The sequence below is a fragment of the Symphalangus syndactylus genome, chromosome 23 (genome assembly GCF_028878055.3).
Source record: "Symphalangus syndactylus isolate Jambi chromosome 23, NHGRI_mSymSyn1-v2.1_pri, whole genome shotgun sequence".
Lineage (NCBI taxonomy): Eukaryota > Metazoa > Chordata > Mammalia > Primates > Hylobatidae > Symphalangus > Symphalangus syndactylus.
The window spans coordinates 63,676,715-63,703,784 of NC_072445.2; the positions used below are offsets into that span (position 1 = coordinate 63,676,715).

At 45.9% G+C, this 27,070-nt stretch overlaps 1 protein-coding gene across 13 annotated transcripts in view; it reads right to left on the minus strand.

The window, feature by feature from the left end:
• RREB1 (ras responsive element binding protein 1) overlaps positions 1-27,070 on the minus strand; it is a 202,491-nt gene that overhangs the window by 23,180 nt on the left and 152,241 nt on the right. For all 13 annotated transcript variants that reach the window (XM_063632936.1, XM_063632937.1, XM_055263009.2 and 10 more), the window contains 3 exons: positions 16,773-16,917; positions 16,065-16,201; positions 1,515-1,704 (listed from right to left, as the gene is read on the minus strand). In XM_063632936.1, coding sequence (XP_063489006.1) covers positions 1,515-1,704; positions 16,065-16,201; positions 16,773-16,917 — 472 coding nt within the window. The remainder of the gene's footprint in view (positions 1-1,514; positions 1,705-16,064; positions 16,202-16,772; positions 16,918-27,070) is intronic.

Consider the following 27,070-nt stretch of genomic DNA (forward strand, 5'->3'; position numbering starts at 1 on the left):
GCAACATAGCAAGACCTTGTCTCTATTAAAAAAATAAGAAAATTAGCCAGATGTGGTGGTACATGCCTGTGTCCTAGCTATTGGGAGGCTGAGGCAGGAAAAGCACCTGAGCTTAAGGAGGTTGAGTCTGCAGTGACACATGATTATGCCACACTGCACTTTAGCCTGGGCAACAGAACAAGACTCTGCCTTAAAAAAAAAAAAAGTTGACCTTCTCCTGCTTGCTAACACACTGGACTGAATAAGGAAATCCACAAAGCATCTTAAGAATCACGTTTGCATGATAAATGATATCAACCCACAGGGTATCTCACTAGAGATTCTGAAGTATAGTTAAGTAACAATACCACAAGGGTAGAATTAATTCTCTTTGTAAAAGTGGGTGCCTTGCAAAACTGAGGGTCAGAGATGTTGGAGAATCAGCTACCCTATCCCTCTGTGATTGTGGAAGGGGGATGCTGCCTAGGAGGGGCTATGAGGAATGTCACCTGGGGGGTGTACACACATGGGTGTGTGCATATGGAACAATCCATTGAGTTTGTACCTTGTACACTTGAAGAACAACACTGTTGATACCTTCTGTCTCAACTTTTTTAAATGGGGAAAAAAATAATTTCGAAGTAGTTTTAGTTTTATTTCTTTCTTTTTGAGGCTGAGTCTTGCTCTGTCACCCAGGCATGATCTCCGTTCACTGCAACCTCCACCTCCCGAGTTCGAGAGATTGTCATGCCTCAGCCTCCCCAGCGGCTGGGATTATAGGCATGTGCCACCATGCCCAGCTAATTTTTTATATTTTTAGTAGAGACGGGGTTTCACCATGTTGGTCAGGCTGGTCTTGAACTCCTGACCTTATGATCCGACAGCCTTGGGCTCCCAGAGTTCTGGGATTACAGGCATGAGCCACCACGCCCGGCCCTAAAATTTTATTTTATTTTTGAGACAATCTCTGCCACCCAGGCTGGAGTGCAGTGGCGCAATCATGGCTCAATGCAGCCTCAACCTCCTGGGCTCAAGTGATCCTCCCACCTCATCCTCCCAAGTAGCTGGGACTACTAGGTGCGCACCACCACACCTGGCTAATTTTTAAATTTTTTGTAGAGATAAAGTCTTGCTATGCTGTCCAGGCAGGTGTCAACCTCCTGATCTCAAATGATCCTCCTGCCTTGGCCTCACAAAGTGCTGGGGTTATAGGTGTGAGCCACTGGGGCCTAGTCTACAACTGACAACTTAAACCTCAAAGACCCAAGAACGGGCAAAAGGCACAGAAGAGCTAGATCAATGCACAGTTCATAGGATATTCAACCCCAAACAAGACTATGCACCCTTCTCAACCCAACAACCCAAGGGAGACTAAAAGGGCCAACGATAATTTTAAGAAAAAAGGTGTTACAAAAAAGACAAAGCCCAACCGACATTTTAAGGAAAGAAACCTCAAGGAGGGGAAGTTTCCACGGTCTAACTGTGTGGACCATGGAAGGCAGTTGCTGGTTGCTTCCATGGGCTGATCAGAATACCTGAGAAATGCGAGGAAACTTCCTACAGGAGAAGTCTGTGAATCCTAAGTCGTGGAAGCCAGCAGGAATCGAAGGGTTGTTCTGTATGAAAGGCCTGCCCATTGCATCCCTGGGAAGTTGTTTGTGGACAAGCGCGTTGTGACGCAGCAGTCCTCGATGTGTTCGAAAGGTGACGCAGCAAATGTCACATCTAGGAGAGGAAAGGGAGAACATATGAGGCAGAAAGGGAGAGCATATGAGGAAGCAGTTAAGTCAGAGTTTCCACTCTTCCAGCCTTATGTTTTTGTTGATTCATTTCAACTGAGTAAAATAAAAATGATATGATGTCAAGAAGCCAGGCTACATGGTTAACACCAAAAACCTCTTCCTCTTAAAAAAAATTGTATTCTATCAACTTCTGGATACCAAATCTTTGCAGGCAGCACAAGATGTATGTATGACCTAAAAACCCACAGTCTGAGCACAAGAAGATGACAGCTGGGAACCTGCAGCCACTGTGGCCGACCTGCTTGCTCTCACCTCGATCAGGCATTAGTGGGATCATGTTAGAGGTTTCTCTCTCCCTCAGTTCACTGGATTCTAATTATTGTGAATGTTTAAAAGTCAAAAGAGCATATATTTAAGTAGCATCTAGGGCAATCAATCAGCATCCCTGGCATCTGATAGAGATAAAAATTATTAAATTTTCCAATCTAATTAGAAGTGATGGTGATTGTGCATTAAGTTGTGGTATTAGCATCATCATTATCTGAATGATAACCATGGTCCTCACGGACTGAGCCCAGGTGCCCTGACAGCTCAGCACATGTGACAACCCCAGCAGGCAGGTGCGTATCATGACCCTCATCTTCCAGATGAACACTGGTGATCAAAAATACGAAGCGATGTGACTCAGGCCACATAGCCAGTAAGAAGCACACACGAAATGTCAGCCTGAGTTCCTGCTCCCACCCATGCTTATCACAAGGCTGTCTCCCCTTCCTTGAAAGACTCCCACAGATGCAGTCCACTTCAAAATCTGACCCTTCATTTCAGAGACGATCTTTGACATCCTAAATGTTCTGGGTCACACAGATGCATAGCAAACACCACTTTATAATACTGTCTCTGCTTTTCATACCAGTATTGTCTTCTAGGTCTTCACTGAGAACCATATTAAAAATTTTACATCAGTGTGCAGATGGGTGGATAAAAACAAAATACCATCGTTATGGTATTATCAACATCCCCTAGACTTGCATGGAATGTAGTAGTCACCAAAGCCACATGTGGCTATTCAAATTTAAATTAATTAAAGTTTCCTCCGTCACTTCAGCCTTCTTTTAAGGGCTCAACTGCATCGGGAGGCACAGACAGAGTATGTTTGCACGATCACAGGATATTCTGTTGGACAATGCTGTATACCAAGCATCATTCCATGTATTTATGTGTGCACGCGTATCTGACCCTCACCACCTCTAAGGTAGCTCCTTTTATCACTGTTTTAGCCAGGCAAAGCCACTTGCTTATGTCCACACTGCATGTACCACAGTGAAAACTTTTTTGAGTTGAGTCTTCCCTGGAAATAAAGAGATAACGAAGTCAGCCACGAAGCAGCTGTGCTCACTTTCTGGAAGCACTGAAAGGAAGAAGTGCCAGTATGTGCCGCCCTGCTCGCCTTATCACGCTGTAGCGGACACAGCAGAGCCCGGTCCTGCTGAGCATGCTCCGCCCCTGGCTCCCCTGTCCAGGAAGGGCCTCCCCTGAGCACTCTCCCGTCACTGCTCAGCTACCTTTGGAACCCCAAACCCGGGTTCCCATGAGCCACTCAAAACGCAGCATTCCTTTTGAGGGAATTCTGCTGAGCTCACCACTGTGGCCAAGGCCCAGGGAAGGGATGGATCTGGATAATGAAGAACACCTTTAGGGGCTGGAAGTCCTCACACTGCGGGCCCAGATGTCAAAGTACCCAGCGGTCTAAATCACAGGCCATGAGACAGACCCTGCGGGGAAGCAGAATGGACGCAGCCCCTCTGGGTGAGGTTCTTTCTGGCTGAAATACGTTCAAGCTCTGAGCTGTGCACACAGAGAGGACAGTGACCCTTGGAGGCAACAAGAACCTCTGTCCTGGAGATGTAGCTCCTTCCTTCTCCCACCCCCACTTCATTTCCCCCATGCTCAAGTTCAACCCTCCCCATGGTCACCAATCCATCACCTCGCCACCAGTTGGCTGCAAGATCTATATTGGACTGAAAGGATAAGAGAAATGTCTGAATTGGGAAAATCTAACTCTGATTAGAGATATCTGATATATTCACAAGTGACTGAATTTTTTAGTTATGACAAAATTTGGGCTATGCTTTTTAAAAAGGTTCCTTTTAAAAAAAAAGATATATAACGAAATATTTATAAATAAAACATAGGATATCTGGGATTTGTTTTGAAATTACCTGGGTTGGGGAAGAGAGGAAACAAAATTGGCTGTGAGTTGATAATCCCTGAAACTGGATAAGGGTACATGGGAGTTTATTATACCAGATTTTTGCAAGCCAAACTAAAGCAGAATCCTAGATTTTTACGATTATGGCATTCAACTGTGCACAGGTATCTTACCTAGCCTAAATTTGACAGCAACTAAAAAAAAAAATACTCTGTCCAATCTGCACTGTAAATAAGCCTTTCCAACGTAAGTTTCCAGAGACTATTCTTTTCTTTTATTAAAACAACATTACATCAGCTTATATAAAATTTAATTAAATTATAATAAATGATTACAAGTATTACAGACATAAACAGGTTGGGAAGAGACTTTTCGTAGCATACAAGTCAACTGCAAAAGGCAGGCAGGTAGGACTGAGAGGTGGCTGCAAACTTTCTGAAATGTGCACTGCTTCTATAAAAAAGTTTTTCATGTGTGGTCCATATGTGTTTGTTGTTTAGCTGAGAATGTGTATGTGTGTACATAGGTAGTATGTATATGTATTTATGTACATATATATTTGCATACATGTAATGTGCCAGGTACATTACCAAATAGAAATTTTAAAAGGGTGAGATAAAAAATATATTTTTTTTCCTTGTATCCTAGAGATCTTCCTGAATACTCTTCACCTTTTTTGGGGGGGGACAGAGTTTAGTTGCCCAGGCTGGAGTGCAATGGCGTGATCTTGGTTCACCACAACCTCCGCTTCCCTGGTTCAAGTGATTCTCCGGCCTCAGCCTCCTGAGTAGTTGGGATTACAGGCATGCGCCACCACGCCCAGCTAATTTTTGTGTTTTAGTAGAGACGGGTTTCTCCATGTTGGCCAGGCTGGCCTCGAACTCCTGACCTCAGCTGATCTGCCCGCCTCCGCTTCCCAAAGTGCTGGGATTACAGGCGTGAGCCACCGTGCCCGGCCTTATTTTTAAAAGAGAGTCTTGCTCTGTCGCCCAGGCTGGAGTGCAGTGGCATGATCACAGCTCATAGCAGTCTTGAACTCCTGGGCGCAAGTGATCCTCCCACCTCAGCCTCCCTTCATAGCTGGGACTAGAGGCATGTGCCACTATGCCTGGCTAATTTTTAACATTTTTTGTAGAGACATGGTGTCACCATGTTGCCCAGGCTGGTCTCGAACTCCTGGGCTCAAGCAATGCTCCTGAATTGGCCTCCCAAAGTGTTGGGATTACAGTTGTGAGCCACTGTGCTTGGCTACTCTCCACTTTTGAGACTTCTGTACTAGTGCACAGCCTATTGGTTATGAATATTTAGTGTGACTGGCATTAATAAGTAGGTTTTATGAAGGGAATGGAGAATGAATGCCTCTTAATATGGCAATTAGATTTAGAATTTACTGTGCCTCTATGGTTGTAGTGATTTTTTCTCTTTTTTGAGGCAGGCTCGCTATGTTGCCCAGACTGGCCTTGAACTCTTGGGCTCAAGCAATCCTCCCGTCACAGCCTCCCTAGTAACTAGGGCTACAGGTGTGCACCCCTACACCTGGCTTGAATTTTTAATAACATTGAGGTTTCTTTTTGTCTCTTATGCCTGTGTCTGTCTTTTTCATTCTCTCCCTCACCCTCAAATCCCTCCTGTTTCTGGACAGCTTCATACGTAGTAGGTGATGAAGACATGACAATAAAGACGTGGCAGAATTATCCAGTATTGATCACAAACTCTGTGTACCTGGTAAGGCAGCTGTGGAGCAGTGGGTGGTAGGGGGATGTGGGCTCAGGGACCAGAGACACCAGGTGGGGATCAGGGAGTTCAGATTGCGTGACCTTGGACAACTTATTTCCATCTGCACTTCAGCTGCCGGCTATGTAAAATTTCCCAAACATGCCAAGAGATAAGAATCCCCACATGACCTTGTTAAAAAAAGCAGACTCCTAGATCACCCCAGACCAACTGAAATCAGAATAACTAGAAGATGGGCCTAAGAATCTGTATATGAACAAGCACACCAGCTGATTCTTATAGTTAGATAAGTTTGGAAAATATAGTGAGTTAGATGTGAGAATCTGCTATCTAGAAACGTCTTAAACTACAAGCCTGTTAGAATGTTAGAACTCCTAGAGAAATTACCAATACGTTACTCATCTTTGTTACTTCTCTCCTGTTCCTTTCCTTCTTCATACCTCAGTTTCTCATCTAAAACAGGGGGATCTTTGCAGTTAACTGTGAATAACAAAGTGCTTTGAAAACTGCAAAGTTCTTTTCCAAATTTAATCATTATGTTATTGTACTAGGGGAAAAAAGAAATCAGGAAAAGCCCGTTTCCTGGCACGTTTTAGCCAACGTGAAAAATCAGGAAAAACTGAGTTTTAATATTAAAGGAACGTGTTCTCTCTTCTCACTTTCAAGAACTTCACAATCGCTCTTACTACTTCTGTCTAACTGCAAGACTCATGGGGAGAAAAGTGTTCTTTCTGGCCAATCTTCTGCCTCATCCCACTTGCTCCCTTCACCTGCCTCCTGAAAAGAAGTGCATGCTCTCCCAGCCTGCACAAGCACTCAACCTCCTAACAGAGTGTAAGCAAGGTGATCCACACTTCACACCCTTTTCATGGAATTTCAACTAAGGCACTCCTATAAGTGAAAAGACATAAAACATGAAAGTGGCAGAGAAAAAAATTCTGCTTTGAAACCAGAAGCATGTGGTGCAGTTGGTTAAAAGGAAGAAACACCCACAGAAAAACACTTGCCTCCCTGCCTCACATTCAGCACCTGTTGATAGACCTTAAATAAAACCAGTGTGGAAAACCACCACCCAGAAACACTTGGATCAGCCCTATCAGATGGAGACACAAGGGTTCATCCAGCCTTCCCAAGGCCCCAAGGAGAAAGCTTTGAAACCTTGTTTCTAAGCAGCTCTTCAAGGACAACAGAGGCCACTGTAAATCTGTGGAGGGAGCTGCTGGATGCAAAGCCGGCTGCAGGCATCAGGGTATTTGCAAGCCTCCTTTGGGCTTGTCAATCTTCATTAAGACCACAGCCACTGGCCAAGTGGTCCCCAAGACTCTCTCCTCACCCCGTCTGTGGCGTATCTCTACTCTGCCAGGGGCTCATAAAGAGCACGATTGCAAAATATTAATATTTAGATGGGGCAGAACTGCACTTAGAGCCACAGGAGAGGGGAGGGCTGTAGGACAATTTCATTTTGCAAGAGATCTTGACAATGTGCCAGAGGAAAGATTTACAAATCTGATTGGCTGCCTTTTGATTTTCTGGCAACAGAGATAACTTGATGTTGGAAACAGTGTAACTTTTCCAAATGGAAACTAACTTTGCTGTCACTAAAGTAAATGTATTTTGGGGAAGTGTATCTCTTTGTAGAATTTAAAGAAAATTAACAAAACCCCACTGACCCTTTCAAAAACACAACTTTCTTTTTCTTTTAAAATCACACTACATTACTTTCAGGAAGATAAAAAAATCATCAGTGGAAAAATCTCCAAACGACAGACTAAGGTTAGATTGCACATGGAATCCAAGATGGACATTCAGCCTGACCTCAACTTATAGGAGCTGCTTAGCATAGGTGAACTCCAAATCACTGTGCTCACAGAAATAAGTGTTTCTGTACCAAGACAGTGCACAAGAGCCTGTTTCACCCAGAAAACACCTGCATTCTAGCACACGTTGGCCAGTGTTTCTGTAAGAGGATAAGAAATTTTAATTTAGAATGCTGGAGTAGATTGGACCATTCCCCACCCCCATGTATGACATTCCAGTCGCTGAACTGTGGGTCCTGCCTCCAGTAGGGCTGCTCCACTGTGGAGGTTCCTATTATGGGGTGGAGGGGCTCTAGCAGTTCTTAGGGTAGATGGTAGGAGGGAGCTGTGGTGTTGGGGTGTGTGGAATTGGGGCTCCCTGGAACAGGAGAGGTGAAGCAGCTGCCTGCACTTATCCTCCATCCCTTCCTCCCTCCCTTAGTATCAGTTGTAATGTCCCTGGCGGCACTGGGTAGGGTGAAGCAGAGAGGAGGGCCTGGGAGTCCCAGTGGAGGAAAACGACTCCCAGGTCATAAGGTAAGCTCTTTCTACATGGCCGCTGGTATGTAAAGGCACAGATGGCAGGAAGGTAGCTGCCAACACCAGGGGCCGGGAACCACGATCACAGAGAGTCTTTGATATGTGCTCAGAGAAGTGCCTGTGGTTGTCAGTGACTAGACAGGCACTGTCACAGCCCTTCCTGTCCGTTTTCCAAAAATCAAACAGACAAGCAAAATCCCACAGCATACTGGCTCTGACCCTTGCTGGGCTGGAAAGGGCATAGCACTAACATGGTCAGAGAAGTCTGACTCCCACACGAGCTGATCAACTCCACGCTGTCCTGAAGTCACAGAGACCCAACCGCCAGCCACTGCTGGACCACGTGCCTGAGTCACCAAAGGCAGGAGGTACACAGGGCAAGGGGTGGGACCAACCAGCTCCAACAGGTCAAGAAAATACACTCAGTTGCTAGCTGGGGTTTTGTCCTTTCAATCCTCAAGGGACTTTAATACAACAAATAATGTTCTTATTCACACTCAGATTCACTAGGTCTTAAGAAAACAAAAGTAAATTAAAATTTTATTATTTTATTTTTATGTATTTTTGAGATAGCGTCTCGCTCAGTCAGCCAGGCGGGAGTGCAGTGGTGCAATCTCAGCTCACTGCAACCTCTACTTCCCGGATTCACGCGATTCTCGTGCCTCAGCCTCCCCAGTAGCTGGATTACAGGCCTGAGACACCATGCCTGGCTTTTTTTTTTTTTTTTTTTTTTTTTTTTGGATTTTAGTAGAGATGGAGTTTCGCCATGTTGGCCAGACGGGTCTCCAACTCCTCACTCACCTCAAGCGATCCCCTTGCTTCGGCCTCCCAAAGTACTGGGATTACAGACATGAGCCACTGTGAGGCCCTAAAATTTTAAAAAGTCATTGAATTAACGGCTATCTGTGCTACACAGCCTGCCTATTTAGGCAGGGCACAGATATCTGTTCTTCTGACAGCAAATGTCCTTGGAAGAAGACAGGACCTCTTTTTTTTTTTTTTTTAAGAAAGTTGCACAATTCTGAGCTGGGGTAGAAATGCAGTGTGATAAATACGTTGTTATGGTATGGACATTCTCTAGAGGGAGTAATGGTAAAGAGGCAGCCAAAAATAGATCCAGCAGTTTTGATACCTCACAGCAGAGTTAAGGTACTTATCAGGAATAACTATCACCATTAAAAGCATCAGCCCTGAAAAGGGAATCTGCAATCTGTAGCCAGTAACTGAGCCTAGTACCTAAAATGGGCAGGGTGCATGCCCAAAGGCAAATTTATCAGCAATGTGATTTACAGAAATAGAAAACAAGGACACCAAAAGTCTTTTTTTTTTTTTTTTTTTTTTTTTTAACTTCTTAACCTTGTGGCTAAACAGTTTGGGGATGAGCTCCCCCAGTGCTCACTAACAGTAATATTTTATTCATCTGGCGACCTTAACTCTCCAGAACAAGATGAAAATCCCGAAGTCGACAAACAAGCCTTAACAGAGTGGCCCAGAGATGAGAAACCACTCAGGTGCTTCCTTGGGCTCTCTTCTCTGTCACGTAACTCCATCAAGTCTACCATTGGGATAGCTGAGGGACAGATATCTGACCTCCTCACAATCAGCAAGAAGGATGATTTTTTTTTTTAAACTATGCTAAGCATATTTTTGAAAGGCTGCATTGGCGAATTTCAAACATCAGGAAACTCACTTCCTTAAAACCCTAGGGTTCCCCCACCAATCTAAAGAAAGTGATGTGTGGTTCTGTTACGTAAAGGTGTTGAGTTCCTTCACGTTTCTAAATATCTGCTTTTCACACAGTGGGATTAAGAAACGTGGGAAGCAAGACTCAAACAAAATTTAAAGAGCCACTCCATTCCCCAATCTTTACGAAAGTGAAACTAGATAAAAACAGCTGTTCGTAAGAGTAAAGGACAAATTGCTTTCATGTTCTCTGCCAAGTAAATCGCACCTGGAATTTGACTCCTTTTCAATTCCATTGGAATGGGATAGCCATAGAGTGGCACAACACCTGTAACTGTAAATGTTGGAAGGTTTAAAATATTTAAAAATTTTAATTTTATATAAAATTTTATATTAAAAATATACATTCTAAATAATAGTATCAGAAGAAAAATTTCACTTAGTATTTGTTAGACTCTGAGGATTGTGGATTATCTCCCTTCATCCTCCCAACAGTCTTCAAATCTATTTTCCAGATAGGGAAACCAAGTCACCACTCGCCCGAGGTCACAGAGCTGCCAGGCGGCAGGCTGGGACGGAGCCGGCTGGCTTCATTCCACTCTGCCAGGCTGTGCGTTCAGAGGACAGCTATTTGCAGATGCCTTGGCTCCTTATGTGACCCACACATCCTTAATGCCTGGACGCTGGCTCAGCTGGGAGCATTTCCTAACGCTGACACTCCCTGCTCCCTGCAACCCTCATCAGAAGAACCTGCGAAATACCTGCCGAGAAGCTGCCACTCAGCTTGGCCATTTCCTTCAGATACTGAATTCCTTCCTCATTATTGTGTTTTAATGGAGAGACTGGCATTCCTTCTCAAAAGGGATTTCATGCTTCATTTTTCCTGTTCTGTCTCCAGAGGCCAGAAGGAGTAAGTGCAAACAACCTCTCCTCTAGAGTCCCAACCAACTCACACATTCCTCTCTCCTCAGCCCACCCTCCCCTGCCCATCTCAGGGCAGAGAACTGACATCCAACAGCTGCACTAATCTCTCCCAGTTGCTGCGAGCAACAGTGATGGCCCTGTGACAGGGCCCTGGCCAGGCAGCCATCCCTCCCCATGCCCCAGGAACCCGCCTGGGCTGCACACAGCAACCCAATGCCCCGCTCCGACTGTTCAACCAAACCAGCGTGGCATGAAGCATTCGACAGAGTCTGAGGGACTTCACAAAGGGTGTGTAGTGGCCGCCGAAGCTGGGTGGGCCACTCCTCGCTCTGGTCCTTGGGTGGGGGACAGGGTAGTCCTGACCAAGGCTTCTGTACCTATCAGGTGAGGGGTGAGGGCAGTCCTCCCCTCCTTGAGGGACCTCTGTTCACAGCCCCCAGAAGTGTTGAAAATCTGTTTCTGCCCAAGCCTCAGACTCACAGACTCCTGAATACAAGATGCTGACAAATATTTTATCTTTTCCCTGTTTTTCGGATGACATTTGACAAGGGTGGGATCAATACTGGGTGTATGAGGAGTCTCGGGGTCTCTATAGGTGGTAGGCATGCAGTGAAGGGAGGTAAACATTCCTTGGAACAGTGGAGAATGCAGGAAAAAGAAGGCATTTCCCTCTGGTGGCCCCACTACTAAGATACAGGAAGGGGGTGGTCTCAGCTGCCCTCCCTACTCATGGAGCCGAGGTGCCTGCCAGAGCCCCCTTGGGCTCCCTACATACTAATTCCCAACAGAGATTTAATGTCATCACCTTGAACTCAGAGATGACCAGGGTCAATGAAGTACCAGACCCAGTTGGGCCCTGACCCAGAGGAAATTAAGTGAAGCACCACAGCCTCTGATGCAAAATCCCAAGGAGAAGTTTTGCATGCACCAGATCCCTCTGCCTGCCTGGAATCTGAGGGAAATGTGCCCTCCTGGGCCCTGAACTCACCCCTGAACTTTGTTTTATAACCAACCAGCTTGTTTTGTGCCTAGCCGGTACCCTGTCTCAAACATCACTCTTTCCTTCAAGCCTGGGCAAGTGCCTGGCACACAGTACAAACTCAATCATTTGCTGGGTACATTTTAACTGAAATGATGTTAACATTACTTATTACCCGAACTCCTTTCATCAGGGGGCCATCTAAGATTACACAATAACTTTGGCTAAGTTTCACCCTCAGCAGTGGCTGTGCCAACAGGGTGACCATCCAGCTGCCGCCCTTGGGCCTTCACACACAAGACACGGCTCTGCATCAAAGCTGCAGCCCTCCCTGCCATAGGTGGCTCATCTGAAACCTCTCTGTGGGCTGTTAAGCACCTTGGCTGGTGTGGTGCGGCCTAGATGGGATGGGGTCGTGTCACACACACCAGATTTCAAAGAGTCAGTACATGGAAGCAAGAATGTGAACCACATCACTCACAATTTTTCTATTATGTGTTGACATTATATTTTGATATTGGTATACTCAATGAAGCATTATTCATTTTGTCTCTTTCTTCTTACTTTTTAAAACATGACTACTAGGGCCAGGCAGGGTGGCTCACGCCTACAATCCCAGCACTTTGGGAGGCTAAGGTGGGCAGATCACTTGAGCCCAGGAGTTCAAGACCAGCCTGGGCAACATAGGGAGACTCTGTCTCTGCAAAAAATACAAAAAAATTAGCTGCATGTGCTGGCACAGGCCTGTGGTTCCAGCTACTTGGGAGGCTGAGGTGGAAGGGTCACTTAAAAGCCTCGGAGGTCAAGGTGCAGTGAGTCATAATCACGCCACTGGACACCAGCCTGGGTGACAGAACGAGATCCTCAAAATGAAATGAAATGAAATAAAAAATGGCTACTAGAAAATTCCAAGGACACGCGTGGCTCAGATTCTCTTGCTGGCTGGGCTGACCTGGATGCTCCTTCCCAGCTGACTTCATTCACAGCAGGGTATGGCCAGTTGCTCAGTTCTATTCTGATGGACATTCAATGCCCAGCAATATCCTCACACAAAGGATGTCCTCTGTGTAGCCGCCTGCTCTCTGAACACTCCGTCTCTCACCTCCGATTCCAAATGCCAGCTCGCCATAGCCTGACTCCGCTTCCTCCTCTGCCTTCTCTCCCTCATCTGGGGAGCCCTGGGGGAAGGGGGATGACTGACCATTGGTCATGTCAGGGTGAAGCTAACACCTGACCCTAAGAGCTGGCATCTCTACAGGCAGCTTTGTGTCTTCCTTTTGTTCTACGACAACACTTCATTCATTTGAAACACAGTGGAGTGGAGGGAAATGGAGTCGAGATTTATATGAGTTTGGATTTCCAACACTTTTTATTAAGGAACAATGGGCACCTTGCCAGTGTTGGTGGGGGGTGAAGGGGGACAAGTGCAGGAGAGTGAGAAGGCAACAGCTGTTTTGAGTTACAAACCTTCAGTCTAAGCGGGTAGCATCCCACTGTGGTTCTGCTGCCTCTGGGGTTTGAAATGGAGCTGGTGTCTATTTTAGTTCTGGGTTAACAAGCTGTCTCTCCCACTAGCTACTGTCCCAGTTCACCGCCTGGCTAGGCCCCGCTGGCGCAGGCTGCCCCAGGCCTCCTCTGATAGCAGGCTATTATGGGGATCGGTAGAGCACAGAGGAACAAAGGGACATTAACCATGTTCTGTAATCAACTCTTTTTGGTTTCCAGATGCCAGCCCCACCCCATCTAGCAACAATTATAGATAGAGGCACAGCGCAGGGGTGGCCTGTGTGCCCCCACAAAGGATGCCCGGCAACCTCTCTTCTTACGGGCCACCCCTCAGCCACAGCTGTGGGGCCAGCGAAGTGAGAGCTTGCCCAGAGGGGCCAAGTCCCTGTCAGGCTACAAAACTGTCTAAGCCAACCCCTCACCAAACACAGGGCATTATTAGTAAACAGGTAAGGAAAATCCTCTAGGTCGGCTAGCTGGACATGCAGGACTGAGGGTTCAACTTCACAGCCTGTCTACAGCACCAGCCCTACCATCACTGTGGATTAATCACCCACTAAATCCTACCCATCCCAACTATGAAAAAATGATGAGCGTCCAGTGCAACGCCCATCTCCAACCTCTGTGCAGAGGAAGCCTGGCCTCTCCTCCCTGGAGCAGGTCCTTGTTCAGAGGATTGCTCCAGGAGAACCTCGTCCCTCATCCAGGTCAGCATTTCAGAAGGGGATACCTGATCTGCCTCTATCGCTGCCACACACCATGCTATGCAGGCTTGGACGGCTCAGAAATCTCTTGTGGGAGCCACGTTATTTTTCCTGCAGTACAGAATTATCTAGAAGGGGGTAAATGATAGTTTCTAAGGTGGTATCTGATCACAGAATAAAATATGAAGTGAGATAAAGTATACAGAGGGGCTCAGAGGCAGCCTGTACTCACGGCAGCACTGGCTCTGAAGTCTGCTGGGTAGGAACGTGAGCAGGAGCTGGGGTTTCTGCCTCTGCTCATGATTCTCTTTGGGAGGTTCAGCTGGTAATGTCATCTCTGCTCACTCAGGTCCTTGATCTAGAGAACTATTTCAGTATTTGCCCCCCACCACGAGCCCACATGCTGGAGATGCTGTGGACATTCCTGAACCTGTGAAGTTTCCCAAATCTCTCAGAACCAGAGGGCCTACACAGGGAGGAGCCATATGCCTTTTCCTGGTAGACAGAATAAAACAACTGTTAGGAGGCAGGCTTTGGAGCTAAGCATGGTGGTTCATGCCTATAATCCCAGCACTTTAGGAGGCCAAGGTGGGGCAGATCACCAGAGGTCAGGAGTTTGAGACAAGCCTGGCCAAAATGGTGAAACCCTATCTCTACCAAAAACACAAAAAATTAGCCAGGTGTGGTGGCACACACCTGTAATCCCAGCTACTCGGGAGGCTGAGGCAGGAGAATCACTTGAACCCAGGAGGCAGAGGTTGCAGTGAGCCAAGATTGCGCCAGTGTACTCCAGCCTGGGCGACAAAGCAACATTTTTCTCAAAAATAAAAAAAAAATAAAAATAAGGTTTTAGGAACACAAGGATTATCTGGTCCTGCCCTCCTTCAATTTGAAGGATGAGAAAACAGGTTCAGATGTAGCTGGCTGAGGTCCTGTGTGAGCAAAGAGAGGAGTGGGGGTCTAGGCCTGACAACCAGTCTGTGCCCAACCCAATGATCAGGCAATTTCTTGAGACTGGGGAGTTCCGTAAAGACATTTTATAGCACTTCAATTGTGCAGCAGTTTAACTTTTTTGTAAGTTCCTTTTCCCCTCACCAATGGAAAAATGTCAGGCTAATGTGATTAAGGATAATCATATTTGACCTGGCATCAAGTTACTGTACAATTTGGCTTTTCCCTATAACATAAGTCTTCAGCTTGCTCAGACTTTCTCATTCCTAAGTCACAGCTAAACATGTGTCTTCAAGAAGGAAATCTGGTCCATGTATCAGGGATTCAGGCAAACAGATGCCCAAATTCCTGCATTCCCAAGCTGTCTTCTAAAACCCAAAGCTGCAGGCGTGTATGGCCCTGCTGTGTGCCTGTGACCCTGCAGCTGTGTGTGACTTCCAGGATGGGCTACTTTCAAGTCTCTCAATGACAGCAGGGGTGTTTAAGTAGTTCTTTGTTCTTTCCAATGCTTAAAATCTCTGGCAGTTAACATTTTTAAACTGGCAATTCTCTAGGAATAACTTCCAAATCTATCAACTCATCAAGAATACAGGACTGGCTGCCTGATGAGTTATCAGAGAAGGTAGAGAAAGAAAGAAGAGTCCCCTGAATTCTTGTGGGAAGTCCTGTCACTACCCATGTTTTCTGCCTGGCAAGGCTAAGGATCAGAAACACTGGAGCTGGGAAGCCCTTACAATTGAAGCTGGATGGCAGAGCAATCACCTATCACTTTTTTATTGAAACATATCAGGATCCATTTTTGGCCAAGTGTCCTGCACTAAGTAGAACTTTCTCTTACCCCAAAACGGCTTCTCAGGTTTCTGTGCTATCAGGTCCAGCTCAGTTCAAACACTTCTGAGTGCCTATGATGCACCAGTACTGTGCCAGGGGTATCCAACACGTGGGCTGTCCCTGTTTCGGCCACATATTCATGCATTGCTAATAGTCATTTGAGTTGCAACATCTTTTGCGAAGAAAATCTGTTGTCCAAGAACACCCATGATAGCAGACTCCCCAGTGTTCAGGGGCTCACTGGTGACTACTCAAGGGGCTTTGCTGAGAGAAAGAAGGCACAGTGAACCATGTGAACACCCTGTGGATACAGCCACCCTCTGACAACTCTCAGCCAACTTCTTCCCCACACCAATACTTTCTTAACTGCCTCCCTAATGTTGTTGTGCCCAAGTTCAATCACTGGAGTAACAGGACTTAAGAACATTGTCACATGCCAGGAGAAACAGAAATGAACAAGGTCTAGTTCACCCTTTCTCCTACCTTAGTGGGTTATCTGAATGGGTCTCCATGTGGGTCTCCAGTCCATACTTGCAAACAAACTCCTTGAAACATATTGGGCAGTGAAAGACTTCATCAGCTTTCTTCTCCAAGTCACCTGACTGCCCATCTTCTACCATCTGAGGGAAAAGGAAAAAAGTGAAGTCATGAAGGTCTCCCACATGGGATGGCTTCGGAAGAGAGGCCAATGCTAAATGCAGAGATTTACAATAATAAAAGGCAAGGGTTGCATTATCCAATCCTGATTATTAAGGACCTGACCATTCATTCATTCACACAACAAATACTCCCAGAATGCTACCATCCATCCATCCATCCATCCACCATCCCACCCACCAGACAAGTACTTATGCAGCACCTGGTATCTGCCAGGCACTGGTAATAAAAAAGTGAGGACAAAAGAGTCCCGAACGCTTATGAAGCTTGCGCTTTAGCTAGAAAAAACAGGTAGAAAGCATAGAAACAATTGTAAAAGCTCTCATTTCATCTCCGGGCTCAGCAGAGGGGCTCAAGAGGAAGTGCACACCGGTATTCTTTTCTTAGACACTTTACAGAAACAGTATGGGAAAACACAGGTTAAGAGCTTAGGATGGATGTCTGCCAAGTCCCCACACTGAGAAAATAAAGATTAGTGGCATTTCTGACAGAAGTCCCATGAGCAGGTGAATCTGCGCTGGGAGCCAAGAGGACCTTTTTAGCTGGTGCTGGGTCTTCTCTCTCTGACTCGGCATCGTGACTCAGTTTCCTCTTGGAGGACAATCGCCTGCGTTTCAGAGGAGATGGAGGGGCTGTGGCTGTGGCACTGTTAGGGTCCTTCTCATGGATCTTCATATGTCTGAAAAGAATACACACACACACAATGTGATCTAACAAAGAAGTCAGTTCATTTATGTTTTTAATATTTTATATTTAGGCATTGGTACTTAAATTGTCTTTAGTTAAGAGATGTGAGGTATAATTTATACAGTGACTGCTATCTTTTTAAAACTCTATAATCTCCTTGAACCTCTCTTAAAGCTCTTAAAAAGTGCTGTCCAAAAGTGTTGCTTAATGTCTTGCTGTTCACGGGAAGACATTCATGAACTTAACTGGCATTAACAAGATGAAACAAACTATCTGGTGACCTGTTCCACTCATGCAGACAAAAAGTACTATTTTAGGACATGGAATTCTGTAGAATAAAGAATTCCCAGATACCTAAACTGTTCCACTAGTTCATAAACTAAGTGATAATGCTATCCTTGCCCCAAGAACCCACTGCCCATCTATCTGTTGTACACATCTCTCTTTTCTGCTTTGGAAGCATTTTGGTGGTCAAATTTGGGACATGCTAACAGAGCAAATGTCCAGAGTGCTTAAGATCTGAAAGCAGTTCCTTGTTGTTCGTAGTATTATGTGGATTTATAGATCACAAGAGTTAACTCGGACAGTAGAATGAAAAAGTTACATGTGGTAACTCTAATATCTACAGGACTAGGCTACCCACATAGTAAGTATTACATAAAATATGTGCATGTCTATTCCAAAAAGAGTCTTACGGGTTATTCAACTTAAGTGACCTTACTTTATTGAGTTCTAAAACAAACATTCTAAGAACAAGGTCCCAAGATATACAGGAAACAAATGACATTACAAATGAATAGTGAGTTTTAATTTCCTAATTTTGCAACATAAAAATGATTTAGTTTTGCCAATGACAATCATCATCACCCTCATCGTGTAACTGTGGTTGAACTGTGCCAGATTTAGGACCATAGCCACGGCTTTTTATGAATAACTATTTTATAGGATTATCTTGCTTGAGAAATTTTCAGGAGTGGGGAAAGACAGCAAAATTTTCATGAGCTATCCTGTCACCGTTCTGAAAAGAAGTTCTGCTCTCTTTTTAGCTGTACCCTCCCCTTTTTTGTTGTTGTTGAGATGGAGTCTTGCTCTGTCGCCCAGGCTGGAGTGCAGTGGCACGGTATTGGCTCTCAGGAGGTCATGGCTGCAGTGAGCTATGATCATGTCATTGCACTCTAGCCTGGGAGAGAGAGTGAGAACCAGTCTCAAAAAAAAAAAAAAAAAAGAAAAAAAAAGGAAAGAAATAGAATAATAATAAAGAATCACAGACAACCATTATTTAGTTCTTGGCCTCCTAAAGCCTTATAAAAGTTCATGGGAACAAATAGCTTTATTCTAAGTACCTCTGTTCCAAAGTGATTATGACTTGAGAACACCATCCCTCAATGTAAGCATTAGGAGCAAAAAAGAAAGGCTAGCAAGTTTTTCACACTCCAATTTTAGAAATGCTCATTTTAAAGAAAGCATCTAAGAGTTGAGAAAGTATAAGAGATGTAAACTAGCATCAAACCTGCCCTTTCAATAAATTACTCAAAATTAATTAACAAAATCCACACCCTTCTCTACAGTTGATATGAGAATATTAGAAATTAGAGGCTGACAACTGTAAACAGTTCATGAGCCCATTTCAAGCTGTATCTTTTGAATCACAAGACACAATATTTATAGAAATACAAAATGATAATTATTTTGTTCTTGGGATTTACGAAAGAAGCTGTTTTCATTAAGGAGGGACTGGGGCCAACACTTAGTGAGGGCCTAGTAGGAACCTTAGACAGATCATTATTTCCATTTTGCAGATGTGGCAGCTGAGGTGCAGGGAGGCCAACCTGCCCATAGCCTCAGAGCTTGAGCCGACCTATGTGCGCCGACTCTGAGCTCATGCTCTTCCCCCAGCCCCAACCTATCTCCCAAGACCACGCCAGTCAGTTAACTCCGTTCTGGATCACCACCTGGAATCTTAGGGATATAACCTGAACCTGGACACTTCCTCTCTGGTGGACTGTGGCCCAAGGTGGCACATTTATTACCAAACTCTAACCAAACTTCAACAGGAAAGTGAAGGGGGTGAGGAGCCCACAGCTCAGGCATAGAACATTCCCACCTCCAGTTTTGCTCAAGGACTGCAGAGCCTCTGTCCTAGTCTGGAAAACCGGGGCTGCCCTTGAACTGCATCACTCCTAGAAGTGGCAGAGTGACGAAAGCAGGCCAAGGCAGTCTGACAGACAGCGGCTCACTCCAGCTCTCCCACTGAGCCCTGGAGCCCCAGGTGCAAAAGCGCAAGCACTGCTCCATTCCAGGGTGAAATCCCCAGCTACTGGGTACAACATGGGAAGTTCTTGCTTTGTCCTTCCAGCCGCTTGATGAGCAAAAGCTGCACTGACAACCTCAATTCAGCCCACGGGTGAACTGCAGGGTTGGAGGGGTCTGGCCAGGTCTGACGATGGATTTGATGTTGTAGTGAGAGATTCTCCCCACTGCTCTGACCCCTGCTCTGCTTCCCTAGCCTCCAACAACAGGAGTGGCAACTCGAGCTGTTCATTTCCTCCCAAAAGCTCACAGGAAGTGGAGCCAGGATCATCATGATGAGACACTAATGACCCCTTCCCCTCAAGCTGTGGCCAAAACAAATTAGGGGTGGTGGGAAAGAGGGTATTCTAATCCTTAGAAGGCTTGAGTCTGTCTTTCTCTCAGGGTTGATTTCAAGGGCTAATTTGTCTAATTTCCATGCATCTTGAGAGTCAATAAATGACAAGGAGCTCATGAACGGGAACTGGGATGGCATTCAGCCCTCTACTCTGCATAGAAAGTCCCTCTCCACAGCAGACTGGAGGCATCACCATTTAGTTCTGCTTGGACACTTCCACCAACAAGGACTTCTCCATTGTCACTGGCTGTTCGAATTGTTAAAACCATCTCCCTCACATTGAGCCAGAAATTCTATCTGTCCTCAAGGGAGGTGCTGTGTTATAGCATCAGTCCATGTTCTCATCTGCGTGGCAGCTCTTCAAATAGTGTAAGAGGACTACTGCGTTTCTGTAATGTGTTCTCTTTTCAAAAGCGAACAGCCCCCCCTCAAGCTCTGCTTGCAAGTCTGTGGAATTATACTGGTCCTAAGTAACCTTGGAATGCTCTCCAGTGTGCAGGTATCCTCATGAAATGCTGGATCCAGATGCAAATTCCAGTCTGGATGTGATCTGACAGCCCAGGGCACATGGCTGGCACTATGACCTCCAGAAGGTACATAAAGGGAGCTTGGGTGGGTTCCATTGGGTGTGTTTATACCCGCAGTTCCTACCAAGTTTGTTGTCTATCACGATCCCCATGATTTCTTCATTTACTGCTATCAAACCACGTCTCCTCCATTCTGCACCTGAGCAGTGCATCTTTTCACCTTCCAGATTGGTGAGGGTGAGAAAGTCTTATATTAACAATATGCGGTGTTGGTGTGGTTCAGAAGACTGGTACTCTCACATCGTTGGTGAGAGTAGGAATGAGTGACCGCCTTTCTGCAAAGTGGCTGAGCACGAGATATGAATTTTTTTTTTTTTTTTTTTTTTTTTTTTTTTTTTTTTTTTTTTTTTTTTGAGACAGAGTCTTGCTCTGTCGCCCAGGCTGGAGTGCAGTGGCGCAATCTCGGCTCACTGCAAGCTCCGCCTCCCGGGTTCACGCCATTCTCCTGCCTCAGCCTCTCCGAGTAGCTGGGACTACAGGCGCCCGCCACCACGCCCGGCTAATTTTTTTGTATTTTTAGTAGAGATGGGGTTTCACCGTGGTCTTGATCTCCTGACCTCGTGATCCACCCGCCTCGGCCTCCCAAAGTGCTGGGATTATAAGCGTGAGCCACCGCGCCCGGCCATGAATTTTAAATATGTATGCTTTTTGCCTCAGTAATTCTACTCCTAGAAATCTGTCTTCAGGTCTAATTACTGAACAAATGTGCAAAGATCCATATATAAGGATTCATGTTTTGATGGATACATTGCACAAACACTAGCAATGGCAGGAATTCCTACCAGCTGGTCTTAGTATCTTAAGCTGGCCACTCTGCTCTTCCTCTTGCTCTCTTATTTTCCATTTTCTATCCAGCAGCCAGGCTGAACATCTAAAACACAGGACCAATCATACCACTCCCCTGACTAAATTCCTCTGACAGTCCCATTCTTAGAATTAAAATAAATCTGGCTTCCACCTATCTGCTAGACTTCAATAGTGGAGCACCCTGCCCTCTTCCATCTCAAGGCCCTTTTAGACAGACTAGCCCCTGTGGGTCCCTCAAATGCATCCAACTAGTTCCCGCCTCTGGGACTCAGGTGCTTGCTGCTTCTGCCCGGAAAACTGCACCCCAGACCTTCCCAAGCCTGGCTCCTGCCGTCCAGGTTTCGTGCCACATGCCTCTCCTGCAAAGCCTTCCCTGAGGCCCCACACCCCACTTGTGCAGATGCTCTTACGCCCACAATTTAGTGTTTCTTCCTCCACAGCACACAGCAGTAGCTGAAGATATCATGTATTTTACTCGTCTGACTGTCCCCTCACCCTCAATTGAAAGTAAGTTCCATCACAGCAAGAACCTGGTCTCTGTTGTTCTCTGCACGAGCCCTGGTGGCACACAGGTGTTGGTCAGTAAGTATCTGCTAAATTGCTGGATGGAAGAACAAACAAATAAATATTTGTTGAATTCCTGAATGGACAAATGAAGGAGAGAAGGAATGAAGTATATGTAGAAAATGTTTGCTTCACTCAGAGTATTACTATTACATACGCTCTCAGGTTCCAGGACATCTTATAACTTGCCTTGCTAGAATTTGGTGTGAGCAAACATGACACGAGATTGTGAACAGTGCCACACTGAAGCGACTTCAATCGAAAACACTCCAACAATGAACACTGAGGACATGTGTTAACCTTTTCTTATTGGAATTCATATGTTTGTTCATTCAAAACAACACCTACACTCACTGTAGAGAGAGGTTAACATAAAATCCAAGTATAGTTCTGCCTTTCCATAAGATTCTGTAATTTTCTTTTGGAAGCATGACACTTTAACAGTAGGAATCCTGCCGCACTGTGGTCTAAGGAAGGAATTTTATCAGAACTTTTGGAGTCAAGAGAAGTTTTATCCTATTCATAACACCCAAAGAGGCTTTTACGGTGGTGAACGAACACAAATATAGCAGATGTTTTTTAAACTTGGAAAAAAAAGAACCCAAATCTGAGCACTTTTTGGCACAACTTGGAGCCTACGTTGAATTTAGGAGTAGATGCTGATTTTCAACTTATGTGGCTTTTCTCCCACAAGTGTAATCATTTGCTTTCTAAAATTTGAGATGGTCCATTTTAGTATAGGTTGTCTGTAAGAATACTGAAAACATCAGAGTTAAACCAAAGAGTACACCCTGTGCAAGGGCTGAAGGCTGGTCAATAACTCCAGGGAGACAGACCAATCCCTAAAAGCTGACCCTCCCAGCCTCCCTGAATGTTCTCCTTTCCAGTTCCAAATACAGGAACTTTCGGCTGACCTTCCTTAGGCATGGAAGTCATTAGACTTGGGAATGGGGTAAAGCTCTTAGCTATTCAAGCACTGGCTTGCTCTGAGCAGCAATCAGGAATCTGGGTGGAAAGATGGTGTAGACAGAGACCATGTGATGCAATGAAGCTTTTGGGTGGTCTCTGAGCAGTGACACATTTGAGATGTGTGATCTCTGTTCTGCCACCTAGTAACTATGGAGACTCCAGAGAATCTTGGGCTACCTCAGCTTCAGTTTCCACACTGGTAAAATGAGGACAATCCTGACAGTCTCCTGGAACACCAGTGTTCACTCTGTAGGCTTCTGACCAGCAGCATGGGCACCACCTGGGAGCTTCATGCAAATAAAAACCCCCGAGTCCCACCCCAGGTCTGCAGACTGGTAGGCGCTGGGTCAGGGCCCAGCAGTCTGGCTTGCACAAGCCTTGCAGGTGATACTGAAGCCTGCTTAAGTGTGAGAACCATGGAATCACAATGAACTTCTCCAGCTCTCTGCACCGTCTGCAGGGTCGGTTAACCATTTGACCAGGACGCTGACATTTTTTGGATACCAGCATTAAACATCTCCCAGACTCATCTTCCAATATACTAGCAGTCTCTCCATCAGTTTACCAGGCATAAATGCTTAACCAAAAAGTTGGGAAATTTAACATTCTTAAAATTCTTTTGGGGGCAAAATCCTTTGGGAAACTCTCAACAAGTTTAAATGTGATCCAAACCAAAGATTACTTAGTCATAGCTGCCCTCACAGCAGGTCTCAGACATTCTTCAAGCTCCGCATACGTAATTTGCATGTGAAGGTTAAACCTCAGGAGAAATCTAGACACTTCCAGTATTTGCTAACTTTTCAGTCTCGATTTCATCCTAGGACTGTTAATGGAGGAGCCGACTTATTTGATACTCTGAGTGAATGGTACCGTAAGGAAAGTCACTCCGTCAGGACACAGGACGCTGTATACAAAGCTCACATAGCACGGCCCAGGACCTGCCAAGCTGGAGGCAACAGGTTCAAACAGGGTCTGGCAGCCTGATTATAGAGATATCCCCATCCGTACCTGGTACTCACTTTATTTTGTCCAACAAAGCCTTGTGATAAACAAAGAGGGAATGAATAAGATTAAGAACCTCCACAGCTGCACAACCTATATTTCTGGCCAAAGTACGATTCTAGAAAGATGTGTGTATGTTTTCCTAACAAATGCCTAGGAGTTCAGTGTGGAGGGCTGTGGATGATGCTTGTAATGCTAATCAAGTTCTATGCAAGCAAACGGGGGATGGAGAGCAGACACAGAGTGGGAGGGGGTGGGGGGAGGACAGCAAGGTGGCAACTGAGCAATTCCTGGTGTGGCCCCACCTGTAAACTGCAGAGGCACCTTCTAGTAATTCAGGTGTTGTTTGGGTTCAGTCATGCTTGTCCGGAAGGCAGGTCACAACAGCTGTCCCAGGGTGTGGAGGAAGGTTAGACAATGCATAAGCACCTGTGCTGACCCCCAAAGCCAGCCCTTAGAAAAATCTAAAGTCAGCCTGGCATGAATGGTACACTCGCAGTCTGTAGGCTCGCTGTGGGAATGCCGTCAGCCAGGCAGCTCCCAGGGCTTGCAGGATGCTCCTGGTGAAATGCACTGGACACTGCAGCCACCACCACTGGCCAGTTAGATCCCACAGTCTCTAAAGTGGGCAATGTGGCCCATGGAGGCCATGACAAAGTCAAGCTTTGCAGCTGGTACTGAGGTTTATTCCTACTGCCTCCATTCTGGGAGGTGTCTATAAAGACCACATGCTCCACAGCATGGATCTCCTCTACAAGCCCCCCTTTCCCTGCAATACTAGGGCAATACATCCCCAGAATAGAGAACGCCTCTCATCTGTTGACTGTAGCATAGTATTCCAAGGGAGCCAGTGTAAGGATAAAGTTAAATTTTATCAGAAGTTAAGGAATCTTAATTTGAAGTCCAGGTGTACCAGGGGTTCATTTTCATGTTCCTTAGAAGCAAACAGCTTTGGTGGACTCTCAATCTCCACTGTTCGTCAGCCCAGAGCTTCTCTCCAACCCCAGGCATGGGGTCATGGTTCTCCAGGCTGGACCACCATCTCTGCTCTCCTACCTCAGGTTCCTTGGCAGTATTTGGAGACAGCAGTTCCTTTTCTATCTTGGTCCTGGGTAAAGACCCTTCTGCATTCTTGGTACAGATACTGCCTTAATGATGCATTGAGCTAGGATTATAATGCCTGAAGAATACGTATTCTTTTCTTTTTGGAAATAGCATCTTGCTGCACCACCTAGGCTAGAGTGCAGTGGTGCAATCCTAGCTCAGTGCAGCCTCAAACTCCTGGGCCAAGGGTCGAGGGATGACATTCTCTTGCTAATGACTGTCTACTTAGAAAACTGAGGGCCCTTCTCTGCTGCCTCTACAGCTCCTTCCTCCTCTCCTGACTTTCAGATCCAGTAGGTAAGGGACGTGTTGGCAGTCAGTCCACATGAACCAGCACTAACCTTTTAAAAATCTTTTACTCTAGACATGATTCCTAACTGCCCTACCCTTGAATCAGTAACACCCTACATCTTCCGGTGCTTGTCTTTTTCCCTTGCCTGCTTATGTTTTGCTAAAATAAATTTTCATGTTATTTGGTCCCCATACCTATTTACAAAATCCACAAAAATACATAGTACATATTTCCATACAAAGTCAGACATTCTTAAAAACAAACAAAAGACCTCAGAAGTTGGATGAATTGATGTTTCTCTCACCCAAAGAGAACTCTCATTAACATAGAGCTACAATCGGCCGGCTAGGACCTTCCTGGGTGAATCCAGAGACATCAGTGGAAGGCTCCCATTTCCCACCGACAGGCCTTAGATACCTCAGGGCAGCTGCTGTGTTGTCACGGCCTCTTCTTCTTCCCCAGGCTAACCTCCCTCAGTTTCCTCAACATTTACATGCAGCCTGGGGTCCAAATCCCCACACCCATGGCTGGCCTCTCCCAGCAGGGATGCTGAATATCCCCATATTACAGTCTGAGGTGATGGTGTCCCAACTGAAGTCATCATTCCCAAAGTGACCTCAAGAGCCCAGAGCTGTCCCCTCTGAGGGAAGCCATTGCCGGCCACCAGAGACCAGCTTCCCAGGACAACGGCTAAAATCATACACACCAACCCCCACACCTAAGCTTCGTAGGAAGAGGGAAGTGCCGAAGTCACAGGGGCCATTTCCCACTTCAGCTTGAAGGGAGATCACTTGAGGTGTCTTCAAGAAGGCGAGACCTAGTTAGTTACTCACTTTCTGTGCAGGAGGAAGAGATGACTATCTTCATGATAGGGCAGTGCTAAGTCACTGCTACTCCTCAGCCAGTTCCAAAAGAGGAACAAGAAATGCACGGGTGGGGCCATCCCAGATGGTCGGCCATGTGCCCACAAGGAAAGTGGAAGGTGCAGTGGGCGAGTGCAAGAAGCAGCGTAGTGAAAAAGGAAAGCCACCCACTCTGGGGATGTTGTGTTATATTGCTTAGGGGCCACTGAGAAACTGCTGGCAAGGAAAGGGGAACCAAGATTGGAGAGAGAATGAATATAAATGAATCCAAAGAGAAATGTCACCTCCCAAGACCAACCAGGTGACAGAGCCCTTCTGTATGACCAAGGCCGTTTATAGCCACTTTTATCTAAAACGGATGGACATGGTGCACACATGGCCTCTGTTCTCTAGAGATGTCGAGGGAGGAACAGTACACCATCCACCAACAGAAACCGGAGAGAGAGCCCTGGAAGAACCTGCAGCATCACAGACCTCAGTTTTCCCACCCATAAACTTGGAACAGCAGTCCTCTTGAGCAAGCTGGGTTATATAAGCATGAAGAGGAAGAATTAAGTGCTGACACCACAGGACCAATGAACCCATTATGCAACTGAATCTCCGGTTTAAGGAAATATAAAATCTGTCTCCACTGAAGGCCAACAACCTTTCCATTAAGCATCCCAGAGCCCAAAGAGAAGCTGAGGACGGCCCACAGGCACAAAGACATGCCAAAGGTGAGATGAGAATCCGTGTCATGAATACACAGGCTAAGACTTCAGTGCTTCTTGTTTATGTTCCGGTGGGGAGGGTGGGATGGGGGTTGGCGGGGGGACAATGTTGCTGCTAATCACCTTCCTTAACACATCAGAAAAAGGTTGACAGTGAGTGGGCACGCTTCGGTGTTTGCTAGCACCAGCTTGTTCAGCCCGAACAGGTCGGACAGGTTGGATATTTAAACAAAGGCGGAAAAATGTAAGGTATAAAGCCCTGTGAAGTGCTACGGTGGAAATGCTGCCAGCTCCCTGAAGGTTTCATTTTGTGATCTAATGCTGGAAGTCAGGCTCCCTCTTGACTTTGCCACTTTCGTGTTATGAAACTAAACTGGACACACACTCAGGACCTGTTCAAAGTTCTCAGCGCATCAGACGAGGGGCATGGTGGGAGAGGACACGGGGGCACGTTGCATTCCAGAGCAGAGGCCAGCTCCCTGCTCCTCATCCTACCCCCAGCAAGCCCATCCCTAACCTTCCCTAACCTAATTTCTCACTCTCACCACTGCCTGCTGTTCAAGTGTGGGCAAGCATGATGTTCCAGATTCTGCTGCCATC